This window comes from Triticum dicoccoides, chromosome 3B, assembly GCF_002162155.2.
Source record: "Triticum dicoccoides isolate Atlit2015 ecotype Zavitan chromosome 3B, WEW_v2.0, whole genome shotgun sequence".
Classification (NCBI taxonomy): domain Eukaryota; kingdom Viridiplantae; phylum Streptophyta; class Magnoliopsida; order Poales; family Poaceae; genus Triticum; species Triticum dicoccoides.
In genome coordinates this window covers 37,439,067-37,451,872 of record NC_041385.1, presented here as the reverse complement: position 1 = coordinate 37,451,872, position 12,806 = coordinate 37,439,067, and the positions used below count along the sequence as shown (strand labels likewise).

At 44.3% G+C, this 12,806-nt stretch overlaps 1 protein-coding gene and 1 long non-coding RNA gene across 2 annotated transcripts; both read right to left on the bottom strand.

Moving 5' to 3' along the window:
* Positions 1-2,694: 2,694 nt before the first annotated feature.
* LOC119280676 lies at positions 2,695-9,144 on the bottom strand. The gene is made up of 10 exons (XR_005138133.1): positions 8,513-9,144; positions 8,273-8,397; positions 7,931-8,051; positions 7,772-7,832; positions 6,322-6,454; positions 5,877-5,962; positions 4,902-5,000; positions 3,946-4,043; positions 3,106-3,248; positions 2,695-3,025 (listed from the first exon to the last, which is right to left on the bottom strand). It is a non-coding gene; the product is annotated as an uncharacterized LOC119280676 (long non-coding RNA).
* A 379-nt stretch (positions 9,145-9,523) lies between these two features.
* LOC119280675 lies at positions 9,524-12,730 on the bottom strand. The gene is made up of 4 exons (XM_037561458.1): positions 12,377-12,730; positions 11,242-11,301; positions 10,589-10,789; positions 9,524-9,562 (listed from the first exon to the last, which is right to left on the bottom strand). The coding sequence occupies exons 1-4, from the start codon at positions 12,708-12,710 to the stop codon at positions 9,531-9,533; spliced, it is 627 nt and encodes a 208-aa protein (XP_037417355.1). The 5' UTR covers positions 12,711-12,730; the 3' UTR covers positions 9,524-9,530.
* Positions 12,731-12,806: the final 76 nt, after the last annotated feature.

The window sequence follows — 12,806 nt, the reverse complement described above, 5'->3', positions numbered from 1 at the left end:
CGAGTCTCGGCGGCAGATGTGTCTTGATGGACGAGCATAGGGCGGTGGCACTGTCTGGCGCAGTGGTGGCATCGAGGTCAGAATGATCTGGCAAGGTGAATGCGTTAATCGCTCCTGAAGGTGGGAGGGTGGAAGATGGCGGCGGCTAATTCTAGAGTGTGTGCATGCGGTGCGCACAGAGGGTCTGCTAGAGAGGTTGTTGCTCTTGGCTTGTCGGCGGGCAGCCTGGTGAGGCCACCGGATTAAATGGTGTGTGTTGATATGAGGTCAGGGCATCATTAAACTTGTAGGTGTAGCAACATTGGTTGCCAGACAGGTGCCAAACTTTACCGGGTCGTGTTGAATAATATAATAAAAATGGATGTGTGCTTTGCTTGATGCAGAGGCCGGGGTGCTCCTTTTTCTTGAAAAAATATCGAACTGAAGATGCCAAACTTTACCATTGAATAGTACTCATCGAAGCAGGATGCAATACTTGTTCTTGTAATCATGATGTGCCATCTCTCTTTTACCAGAGACAACAGACAAATGCAATATACTCCTTCCGTTCCAAAGTAGATGACCCAACTTTGTATTAAAGGTAGTACAAAGTTGAGTCATCTATTTTGGGACGGGGGGAGTATGTTTTTAGACGAAACTGTCAATGCAGTTTAAGTTGCTTGGTTGTTAATTTTGTAGAACTTTAGCCTGAATTAGCTGGCATCCCATTTTTAAAGATTCAGAGTCAACTACATACATGTAGGCACCAGCTGATGCTGAACTCGAGAGCTTGGGCCCAGAGTTTCGGTAAGCCACTAAACACGCAAGATCGTCGTCTGATTGATTCAAGTCATTGGTGGCACATCCTAACATATATCGAGCAGCCTCCCCCTAGCTAGCTGCTCGGCCCCGGCGAGCACCAGTGGCAGCCACAAGACCAAGATGAAGGATAGGAACCGGCAGCTCAGAGCCATCGGAAGTTGGGAACATAGTGCCTGTTCGGTTCCACTCCACTCCCTCGACTCCGCTTCCGGAGTGGAGTTCACAGAACGGCTCAAGCCTAGCTCCACAGCTCCACGGAGTGATTCCAAACAGGGCTATAATAAGACTTGTATTTTGCGTCCACAAACAAACAAGACTCGGAAAACTGAACCAGTGACCATGCATGAGCTATGGGGTGATACGAACGATAGAGAATACTGTGGCAGTGGATTCCTGGGCAGTGGTGGTACGTGCCCTCATGCCGATTACCCCAATTGACGGGGGAAGGGAAGACCTGGAACAAAATTATGGGTGGCTGCAGATCAAGTGGCAGTTTCCTATCCTAGGAAAACAGTGAGTGCCCGCCCGCCCAGTGGAGACTGGAGCACGTTGACGTTGGCATAGCGATAGTCAAAAACGTTCTTATATAATGGTGCCGACGATCACGAGTGCGTCCCTAACGAGCGTGCCCGGCTCGTCACGCGCGGTGACCAACTGGCCGACGTGGGCACGCCGGTGAGGATGAAGGAGAGCGGCTGACGCCGGTGCGCGCCACCACGCCCACATCCAGCTCCGGCTGCGGGCTTCAACAGCACATCATCCAGCTGATCGAGACCGGAATTCTCGTCGCCATCGTTGGCGGTGGCTGACTGGCCAGGCAGAGGCGGCGCTCGAGGGTGGGGGCTGGGACGCCGGGGATGGCGAGGATCTTGGAAACGAGGCAATTGATGTACTGGCCGGGGAGCTCGGGTCGGCGGCGGCGTCAAAGGCGCTAATGTCGCCGATGGGGATGAACGGAGTGCCCGGTTGTAGGGCTGATTACGTTACAGTTCATTAGAGTAGCCAAACAAATCGTCATGTAGCGCTGATTACGTTAACGATTCAAACTCAACTGCATGCTGACCTCGCGACCCGGCCCAGAGTTTCGGTAGGACCTCCTCATCGAAGACGAAACCATTACCATTGAACGAAACAGATCAGGCAACACCCTGGACACATCATCAAACTCCCGATCTAGCACCCCCCCTCCCATATGATTAAGACGTCGAAGAAGAAAGCCATATGTACCATCCATGAACCACGAACCTAGCACACGATCAACCATCTTTCAGATGCCTTCGATGCATAGCACAATCTACATCCACTCCTGGACTACCTCAAGCTCCGCACCAGCGTTGGAGCCAATGGCAGAGCCCGAGGATACATGACCACCACGAGGATGCCACGACTGCTGCATAATCCTTGCTTGAATAGACTAATTTTCAAATTCATCCCCAACCATAGGACCAATCACCTCGTTGGAGTAGAATCTGAAGAAACTTTATTCAGCACCGCCATCACCGCCACCGAAGGAAAGACGATAAACAGCCTAAAACCCTAAACTACAAGAGCCTAAAACGATCAACACCGACGATCAAAGTCGTCGGACCAAGGGAGCCGCCAGAGGCCAGCGGTGGAGGCGAGTCCCTGGCGGCGGAAGGCAAGATCGCCTTTTCTTCTTATGGATGAAGAAAGAAAAGCGATATTTCTTTTTGTTGAGAATTTAAGGAATTTACAAGTTCTCACTTGACGGAAAAAATGAGGAACTACGGTTAAAGATGACCAAATGTACAATTTTAATCCATTTACCATCAGTAGTTTAAATAGCAATCAGAATTTCTTTTCCTGAGCCTGTAAAGGGTAGAAAACTCTAGGCAGACACCCCTGGTGGATTTATCCCTTGTACCAGACCAATGCGATAGCATCAATAAAAACTTGAAAAAATTTAACCGGTCTCAGTTGAAGTTGCATTGTAATGGCCTAACATCAGTAATTAAGCTGTCGTTCTGTGAGCACACAAGAACCACAAACCATTTTCAGTAATCTTAGTAAGCCACCTAAGTGCGGTGTGAGCACGGCACTTTAATATCCCTCCCGCCTAATATATACAACCAGTGCTTACTCCATCACACAGTCCTTATGTTCCAGCTTCTAATCTACAAATTGTACATCGGATGTAGCATTATCCACGACTTTGATGTTCCTTTAGTAGCTGTAAACATCTACAAAGGTGAGATGCCAATACCTACAGGAACTTAAGCCAGGGATCAGAAATCTAAGTTCAGTCGCAACCCACAGGGCCTGGAGGAAAGTTTTCGATTATACCTGATGTGCTGGCTCTATTTTAAGTCTCACACAGTCATCATTCTGTTTCAACGGGTGCCCTGGTTCTTATCAGTGGCAGGTCCTAGCACTGTAATCACCTGCGGCATGGTCATTCCTCCAGAAACAATTATTTCCGTAGAGAGCTAATAGCAGAAATTTAAGATTAGAAATTCAGGTTATATAGTAAGAACACTATAAAAAGAATAGCAAACTCAACGAACGCAAAGAGGCATGCCCTCAAAATAAGCTTATGCTGGATTGAGATGTTACAAATAAACTACCAGCAAGAGGATAACATGATATCTGAGTGACTTCTGGTAGAGAACCTAACAACAACAGCATATAGTATTCGAAGTGTTCACAGGATTTAGCAGTTGAAGGAACTGCTATAAAAGACATCAAATTATCAGAGTAATGCGTGAAGGCCCCATAAACTTTAAGCAGCTCTAGCTGGCCTTTTCAGTGCTTGCACAACAAATTTATGTAAGAGAAACTGATTTAAACCACCAGCCAGGATAAGATGACTAATAAGATGAACCCAGCCAGGCTACATTAGGCTTAATCTTCAATTATTTTTGGTGAATCTTAACACTTTTGAGATTTAAAGAGATGTCACAAATTACAACTAATGGATAACACTTTCCTGAAAGTTAACTATATCATGAATGAGGTAACACAGAAAAAGAGCACACAAAAGTATGGTATGAATCTTTGTGTCTAATGAAATTATCAAATCAAATTTCTCAAAAGCATATAAATGAGTAAATTATATAGAATGAAGCATTCAAATGTGGTTGATGCCATAAATATCTGTAGAAAGCGATGTGCATAAACAAGTACCTGAAGAATCATGCTCGATGTTATAAATCCAAATGCGTATTCACCAGCACGGGGATGGCTAATTATTGCCACTTCTTTAAATGCTGCTGTACTTTGATCTGTCAAATGGATAAAATACATTATAAGAATTCTTTTCTGGTTGGACAGAAGGAACTACAAGTTGGAACATAAAGATTTACAATTCCAAGTTTGTAGATGAGTAAACGTGATGCATAGAAAATTATGTTGACCTGTTGTCGCATGATTCATATGGTCTTCATGTGGATTATCCTATTAACTTCATAAGCTCATGTAACTTAAAGAAAAGTGGCCTATAAACGTGTTTCTTTGTGAAAGTACTGGTACTATGGAGATGGGAACCATCCATGCTGGAGATTTCCTGGTTCGTTGCTACTTATTTTAGCATATAAACTTGCAAATTCGGAAGTTGATTACTTATAAGCAGAGGTGTTTCTGTTCAACTCTTGGGATGAAAACTACTGCTGTTAAAGCAGCTCAGGGGGCAGTTCAGTGCTCCTCTGAAGCTTTTTTTTCATCTTGAGGCTGATATTTCTGATTCTCTGAACGATTGCTTCGTTTACAGCTTCTGAGCTACAACATCGATGTCCTGGGTTGTCAACTGGCCTTGGTTAAAGTTTACACTTTGCAGGATAGAAAAAAAAAAGAGAGAGAATGCTAAGCATAACTCTGGCATAGCTATAATTAGGAACAATGCATGCTGTAAGCCTGTAACAATTCTGTTCTTCTTGTCCTGAAAGGATCTTACGCATTTCCCTATTGCTTTTTGCGGATGATGTAGTTTGGCTTTTAGGGTTTTTTTTCTTTTTGCAGAACTATCTTCCTAGCGTTTTTTCTCTCTCGCTCTTTATCTCCCTCTTAATTTCCCTCTCACTTCCATGAGCATACCTACATATGTTGTTTAGGCAGAAATAGAGCAGGCAATCGCAGGCATATACCTCTTACTCCCTGGAAGTAGTAAAGCTTGCCTTCATCAATTACAGAGAGGAGCTTCCAACTGGACTTTAAAGACCATTTGTATTGTAATCTATCAATATCTTGAGAGAATATATTATTAGCATGTGCGTCATAGGACGACTGGAACTTACAGCAACAGAGTGAAACAAATATCATGTGCATCTCTAGGAAGGAGAGAAAATGCCTAACTCGTGTGAGTGCTTTACTTAGACGAACATGGTAACACAGAACATATCTCGTAAATGGTTACACTGCAAAATAATCATTTGGGTTTGGGCAGCAATAGATTGTTACCTAAATAATTGTATAATAATGACCGCACTCTCTGGCTAAAGAATGAAAAGGTGTGGAGAACTGAAAAGATAAATCTTAAATGTCTATTATGGAAACATGGACGTCAAAATTGATAATTCCTGAAATCGATGATACTCCCCATCCATAGCAATGTTTCGACCCAGCAGGCAGAGCAACAAACAATTAAAAAGTGTGGGTGACCTTGAAAAAATATATACCAGATGTAAACCAAACTAGAAGTGAAAAGCACGCCAATTCCTACAGCCAAAACTATCGACCTCTTGAAATAAGTAGGCACTAAAGGGGAAAGAAAGGAAAAGACATGTACCTGAGGGATATTAGTGCGGAGCTAAGTATTTAGTAAACCTACAATCTAGTTCTATATTCCCTGGATCATGTGGCTTCCCAAAGTCAAAAAGCTACAATAGAAGGTGTGTTTGGGAACTTTGGGTTATTACTCCTTGTCTAATTAGACAGCTAAAACATGACGTCAGGTTATAACCAATGGCAAGTTCAGACCATATGACCACCTCCGTAGAGCATGTTCTTCTTCAGTAGAAATGGGGGTATCTAAGGCAGCATAAATCAATAGGTAGAAGTGTATTTTTTAAGACGATCTAATTTCTAAATAAATATTAGGGCACTGGAAAACGGATATATACCTTTGTATTTCTCCAATAGCTCAATGTGATTATTAGTCGACCTCCCGATGATGATCAATATGTGCCAACAGTTTTGGTCAACCTTTCTAATCAATATAAGTGTTCAAATCTGTTAGATTAAGATCATCCTTTCCCATCAATGAATATAGAATTGTAACTCCATTGCTTATAGCAGAATACTTGCTGAGATAGAAATGTGTTTCATGCAATCTGTATAAAGTAAGGCACACAAACTAAAATTACAGAAGGGGTCATGAGAAACATGTGCATTAGTATTTAAGAGACCCCTTGCATACGACATGATTCAGAAAAGTACAGTGTGGGATGCATTATAATTTTAAGGTTGTGGTTGTTTTCCTGAGATAGAATCAAGAAATTGAGATATCCTCAGCACAAGCAGGAGAGAAAAAATCGAGGAACCTACGATGACGACTTGAACTCGTACCTGCTGATGGTCCACAGCCTCCATTGTCCACCCACCCGCGGACGTCACCAGTTGTGCCCTTGCCCAAGCCGCGCTAGGGTATGCTACCGCCATGCATTATATACAATATGACTTCATCGACGTCATCACACAGCTGCACAAGTAGACACAAAAGAATAGCCAACTTATCACTATTTGGTGGAAAGTAGTCCAGACATTGCTGCCTAATGATTAGACGCAGGCCTCAGTATAACCAATGCCTTATGTGTAAATTTCCTTCTAAAAAGCAAAACATGGACAAATGGTAAGAAAATATATCTGCCTGAATACTAAACCATGATCTTATCACTAAGCATCATAATTTTCAGCTAATCGTTTCTATCTCCAAGAGCAGTATAGCAAATCCATGTTGGCATGGGAAGACAATATAGTGAAACAAGCAACAACATACTTTTTTGGTAAAGCATCGGCGTTCTCAAAGAGTATCCGCGATGGCGGAAAATCATAGCCCACCTGGTACTGTTTTACTTTTGAGAGTAGGAACTTCTACTTCTATACGGCGGCCATTGTGTGACCGCCTGCAAGAATAATAATAAAATTATTTGTTACCCCAAACGCAGACCTCTGCATATGAGAAACAACAGCCTCACCTTGATTGTTCTCTTTTACAAATTTCTCTGCATATGAGCAAAAATATTTCCATGTGCAAATAAGTACAATTTACTTATTACTCCCTCCGTCCCAAAATAAGTGTCTCAACTTTGTACTAAGGGCGTGTTCGGAGCTCCTCCCACTCCACGCTTCATAAATTCTTGGAGCAGATCTGAGCCGAACGAAATATCTGCGAGAAGCTAGCTTCAGGAAGCTACGACCGATTGCAGTGCAAAAACGCGAAGCAGCATCGGCCCAGCTCCACGGATTGGAGAATCGGAAGTTCGCTCAATTTACAAGGTGTTGCCACCGCCAAAGAAAACGGTTCGCTGCCCCCTCGCTCGAACAAAAGAATCTAGCGATCTCCAGCGAATCAGTACACCTCTTCCCACCTGAATCGATGCACTGGGCCTGAATTCGCTGCCTCTAGCCGGCCCAGTCGGTGCCAAATGGGCCACAACCCTCCCAGCTGGGCTCCAGCGCTACGAGAAGCTGCCGATTCAAGCAGAACGGTTTTTGGATCGCCAGGTGAAGCTAGAAGCCACAAAAAGAAGCTGGATTTGAGAAGTTTTGTGAAGCTGGAGGAGATCCGAACACGCCCTAACTCTAGTACAAATTTGTACTAAGCTCAAGACACTTATTTTGAGACGGAGGGTGTATTACACTGCTCACACTGAGAAGGTCAAGAATGATTATCATATTGACCAAAATCACGACACCTACACGACTACGGAAGAAAGAAAATGAAGAAAACAAGAACTGCTCAGATCGGAGATTCTTTATCAAACAGGAGACAGAAGGGAGTGAAGTGGCAGCTCACCACGGTGGGTATAGATGAAACGCAGCCAAGAACCCAAAAACCAGCAGCAACCTCGTAGATCCTGTAGGGGGAAGAAAAATAAGAGTCAGGGAGGACGGAACCGGGGCACGCCAAAGGGATCGCAAAAAAACACGGCTCCATGGAAAAGCTGAAACGTACGGAGCAACCGAAGGACCGAGGGCCATGACAACAATCGAAGGAAACAACGAGCAGAACAAGCAGTCATGGCGGGCACATCGAATGTGCTCTTCAACCAAGCTGTGAAAGAAAGCTATACATCCTGTGATTAAGAAATTTAGTTAGTACTTAGTGCTGCATATACAAGCTTCAAAGATAAAGTGTCATGGGTGTGTGTGACCACCAATTCATCCCAAAATATATTTTACAGGGAAATTGTTGCACAATGTTACTTCACAAACATGGATAGAAGATGACATACTTAACTTAACAATTCTTGCATAAATGGAAAAAAACTGTACCAACTGATGCTACTTCCCTTACCAGAAGAACAAACCAGATAAACTAAATACAGGGGCACGAATCTGGTCAACATCGGGGCTTGACTTTCCTCCTGTTGCTGCTGGTGGCCATGGAACAATCGAAGGGGAGGAAGAACAGCACGGCACCTGACAGAAGTTGCCGGTGGGAGGCGCCGTCAGAGAGGAAGAAAGCACGGACACAACAATCACACAGCAACAAGAACGGGGAACTGGAGGGGAGCAGGGATTGGGAAGAATTTACCTACATACCATGTCCTAGGTCGTGGATTCACCTTGGGCGCCCGGGGGAGAAACGCCAGGTTAGGAGAGACGAATGCCGGCGGACCGCCTTTCCTCCAGCAGCAGCGTACCCAAGACCAACTTCACCGGGGCTGAACCATGTGACCCTTCTCTCGAGGAGAAGCTGGCACGCGGGAGAGGATCCGACAGGATCTGATCGAAGAAGAGGAGGAGAGCCAGCGCTGGGTAGAGGAGAAGGAGGAGAAGGGGCGTGGCGGCGGTCAAGAGGAGGAAAGACGAGGCATGGGGTGTGGGGATCGAGGACGGGAGGGGATTAGCAGCTAGGTTTTCACCCGCTTTGACTGCGCACAAAAAATAAGAGACACTAAGATTTCTTCCCAGTGTAGCTGTAAAATAGGCCCGTGGAGAAAGGAGGCCCGCCTGACATCCACTGAAGCACGAAAGAATAACGTGCAGAGAAACGAACGGAGCGATTTTTGACAGCACCGTAAGATCAAGCCAACAAGGCAGATCGTGCAATCCAAAACTACTGCGCGACAAAGGTAACTCAGGATGGCAGGTAGAGTAGCGGCTTTTATAGGAGAAATATCAGCACATAAAGACGTGCAAAGAGAAAGGTTGCAGCTGCCGATGTTATACCTGAGATGGAAGCAGATGTTATTTCCTTTTGCAAACCAGAAGTTATAATACTATTATTTCCGACCGTCAGTAGTTTAAGTTTCTATTTCTGCAAGAGTACTTGGTGGCAAAAGTAGCAACAAGCTAAAAAAAAGGGCAGCCCGGTGCATGTAGCTCCCGCTTGCGCAAGGTCCGGGGAAGGGTAACTGGCATAAATTGACCAGTCATGCTAATATGCACAATCTGGGAGTTGCTTGACTCAGATTTTTATTTCAATTTTCAATGATTACAGATATGATAAATTTTGAAGTTCCTATTATGTCATAGAAATTCACTATCAGTAAACTGCTGCTATTTAAATCATTACACATGAAAAGATGGCAAAAAAATTAGCATACCTATTAGTATAATCTTCTTCGCTCTCTTCTTGTACCTGGAATATAACATAACATTTATGAATAAAAGAAATGTCGTCCAATAGTACTACATTGGTTGTTTTTCCAAAAGAAAAAGACAAGCATCATATATTAATCTTACATATTCTGCCAATCAGATACAACAAAAAAAAAACACGTTGAAAGATAGTGAAGAACAATAGAATGAACTACATATGTGAGTTTCTTTTGCTTGAGCTACCATGTCGCTCAAATACAGGTTTGGCAAAAAAAGAAGAAATGTGTAGATTTAATAGCCAATACAGATTTGACAAAAAAAACGTGTGTTTCATTGACATTGCAATGATGGTATCAGTATGCATAGCACACAATTAGGGGGAACAGGTATCCTATATAATTCTTCAATATTCTGCCGATGAAACATACTAAAAAAATACACTGCAGGATAGTCAAGAACAATAGAGCATTGACTTTCTTTTGAATGTGTAATATGTCGCTCATATACAGGTTTGGCAAAAAAAAGACCTATATGGATTCGATAGCCAATATAAAATATCACATACACTGTGAATTAGAAGCATGTGTTTCATTGACATTGCAATGGATGGTACATCTCAGTCCGCATAGCAATTATCAGGAACGTACATGCTCTGTTAGTTTTTTCTGCATGATCCACAGTGCACGAAAAACAAAGAGTACTAAGGGTACAGAACAAGACCGGATAAAGTGGTAGTATTTGGCTGGATGAGCCCCCCTGGGGATATTATCCCCCTGCTTATAACGATGTAACTGTTATTTCAATTTAATGAAGTGGTGTTGCTTTAAAAAGCCAGAGTACTAAGGGTACAGAACTAGACCGGTGCATGAGTTCTGTTGAGATTGCACTAGTCTGTAGTTCATTTTAGTCCGCATACTGTAGTAATCAGCAGGTACGCGCATGCACGCTATGCTCATTTTTCCTGTAAACCTCCCATGTACTAAACTGAAGAGTAAACAGAACTAAACCGGTGCATCATTTTTGCACAGGTCAAACTCACTGCCACTATTATGCGTGTGAAGCTCACCACAGGTGGACGGAGAAATGCGATCGGAGCAGTGGCACTCGAAGATATCATAGGTGGTGTTGATCCGACAACGCCCTCCACTCTCCTCGCACACCTTGCAATCATCCCCCATGTACTCCAGAAGAGACCTGCACTTCATCAACTGCCGGTAGTCTGCCCTGGAGGTGTGCCCTCGTACCCCAATACAGGCATCATGGACACCTGGATATGAATCCAAGTAAGCTCTCTGGAGTAACAAAAAAAAGGCAATACAACTTAAATTTGCTTTATTAATCAACTAAATACAGTTTTATGAACTACTAAACTAAATCAAGATGTACTCCATTTTTTTATCATGCCCATTACTAAATAATAAGTTTCATATTGCCATGCCATGTAACAAGGCTCTTCATTTAGAATTTTAGGATAAATTGTAGCCTATTTGCATGTCACTTGCTTATTTCAAAAAATAAAGACATATTAGCATGTATTCTAAGTCTTCCATCTCGCTAACCAATGGATTATCTTAAGTAGCATAATGCAGACTGTCGAGGGGAATAATATATATAGCATAACTTCTATGGCTAACCCACATATTGCATTATTCAGTAATCCTAGATCACCACAGATGTTAGAAGAAAATGTGGAACATGCTGTTTCACATATGTACTTACCTATCGGACTAAAAAGTCCAGGTTTCCCATAAATAGTTATGAATGGGAAAATGTCTCCACCTGAATATAATCACAACCATCACAAAGAAACATGAGAAAACATGAGAAACAAGATGTTACACATTTGCAGGGGCATGTAGTCAGTATACATGTATGTTTTGTTCATGCAAGTCCAGCACGCGAAATTGCACTACAGGTGACCTGGTATTTTGTTCCCTGCTTCAACAGGAATATAATTACAGTTACCTACTACCAAAAACATGAGAAACAACATGCTCCACATTTGCAGTGGCATGTAGTCTGTCAGTACATGTATATGTTTTGTTGATGCAAGTGCAGCTGGTGAAATTCCATTACAGGTGACGTGGTATTTCTCTCTACTGAACTGTGAGTCTGTGATTTTCACACCTTAACAGAAACGAACCGGTTCTAATTTTCAGATGTCTAGCTATTCGTTGTTCCACTCGATCCAAGCCTGCTTACCACGTAAGGGAGATGAGAGGGTGTGATCTGAGAGGGAAACCGAACATGCTTGGCCTTCGAGCCCAGATGACACACGATCGTTGGTCGTTACATGAGCCTTGTCATGCGTGACTCTAGGCGCCTGCGGCCACGAATCCATAAAAAAACGGCCGCGTGGAAGGAGATGCTCATCCACGACAGTGGCTGCATCGGGAGCAGGCGGCGAGGGAGACTTTGGATTGCGTGGACGTGGAGCTTCTCAGCTCCAAGGAGGTCCTCTAAATCAATTTGAGATAGGGCATATCAGTACGACATTATTATCATGGCATATGCTTGATTTGTTTTAGATGCCACAGATACACATCCTGGAAAATGGCAATTGTTCATCAAGATACTGTTTTATTTTATCCCATAAAGTAGGAGGTGTCGCTCTGCGTGTGGCAACTATAAACCACTAATTCAGATCAATTAACTGAACTTAAAAAACAACCAAACACTGGGAGAGCTCATATGGCATCCAAATAAGAAATATGGAAGCCATGGAACCAGCAGCCAACTTTGTCCTACGTGATTGCCAACTGGAGTATACCCACGGTGACGAATCGACAAATGGACGGTGAAGCCATACAGACTCGACCATGCGTGCACGGGAGTAGGGAGTAGGACGCCGTACCTCTCTTGCGGGCGCGGGGGAGACGGTGGCCACCGCGCGGCGCGCTGGGAAGGCGAACTTCCTTCGCCGCCACGTCACCACGGCTCGCGCGGGCGCCGATATCCTCACGGCGGCGGCCAGCCTTCACGCCCCCCTCTTGCTCTTCCGCTGCACGCCATCGCCGCCTGCCGTCCAAGATCCGACCGTGGTGGTGGTGTTTGTGGAGGCCGTCGGGTGGCGGAGGAACGGCGGCGTCGTATGGAGAGGAGGGTGGGGGAGGCGGCGGATCATGGAGCGCCGATGGCAACCATGGGGGCGGCCTCGTCGCGCTCGGGCGCAGACTCGGCGACATCATGCCGCCCGTCGCACGGGGAAGGGGAGGAGAGATTATGTGGCAGCAACGAAGCGGCGGCGGGTGAGAACCCTAGCCGGGTTAGGGGAAGAAGATAGG

What these genes read in the sequence shown, in the direction of transcription:
- LOC119280675 (XM_037561458.1), bottom strand. Translation starts at nt 12,710, where the DNA reads ATGATGTCGCCGAGTCTGCGCCCGAGCGCGACGAGGCCGCCCCCATGG. An exon ending in TGGACTTTTTAGTCCGATAG is followed by an intron (nt 10,790 to 11,241) that starts GTAAGTACATAT and finishes ATTCATATCCAG; the next exon opens with GTGTCCATGATGCCTGTATT. An exon ending in CATTTCTCCGTCCACCTGTG is followed by an intron (nt 9,563 to 10,588) that starts GTGAGCTTCACA and finishes GTTATATTCCAG; the next exon opens with GTACAAGAAGAGAGCGAAGA.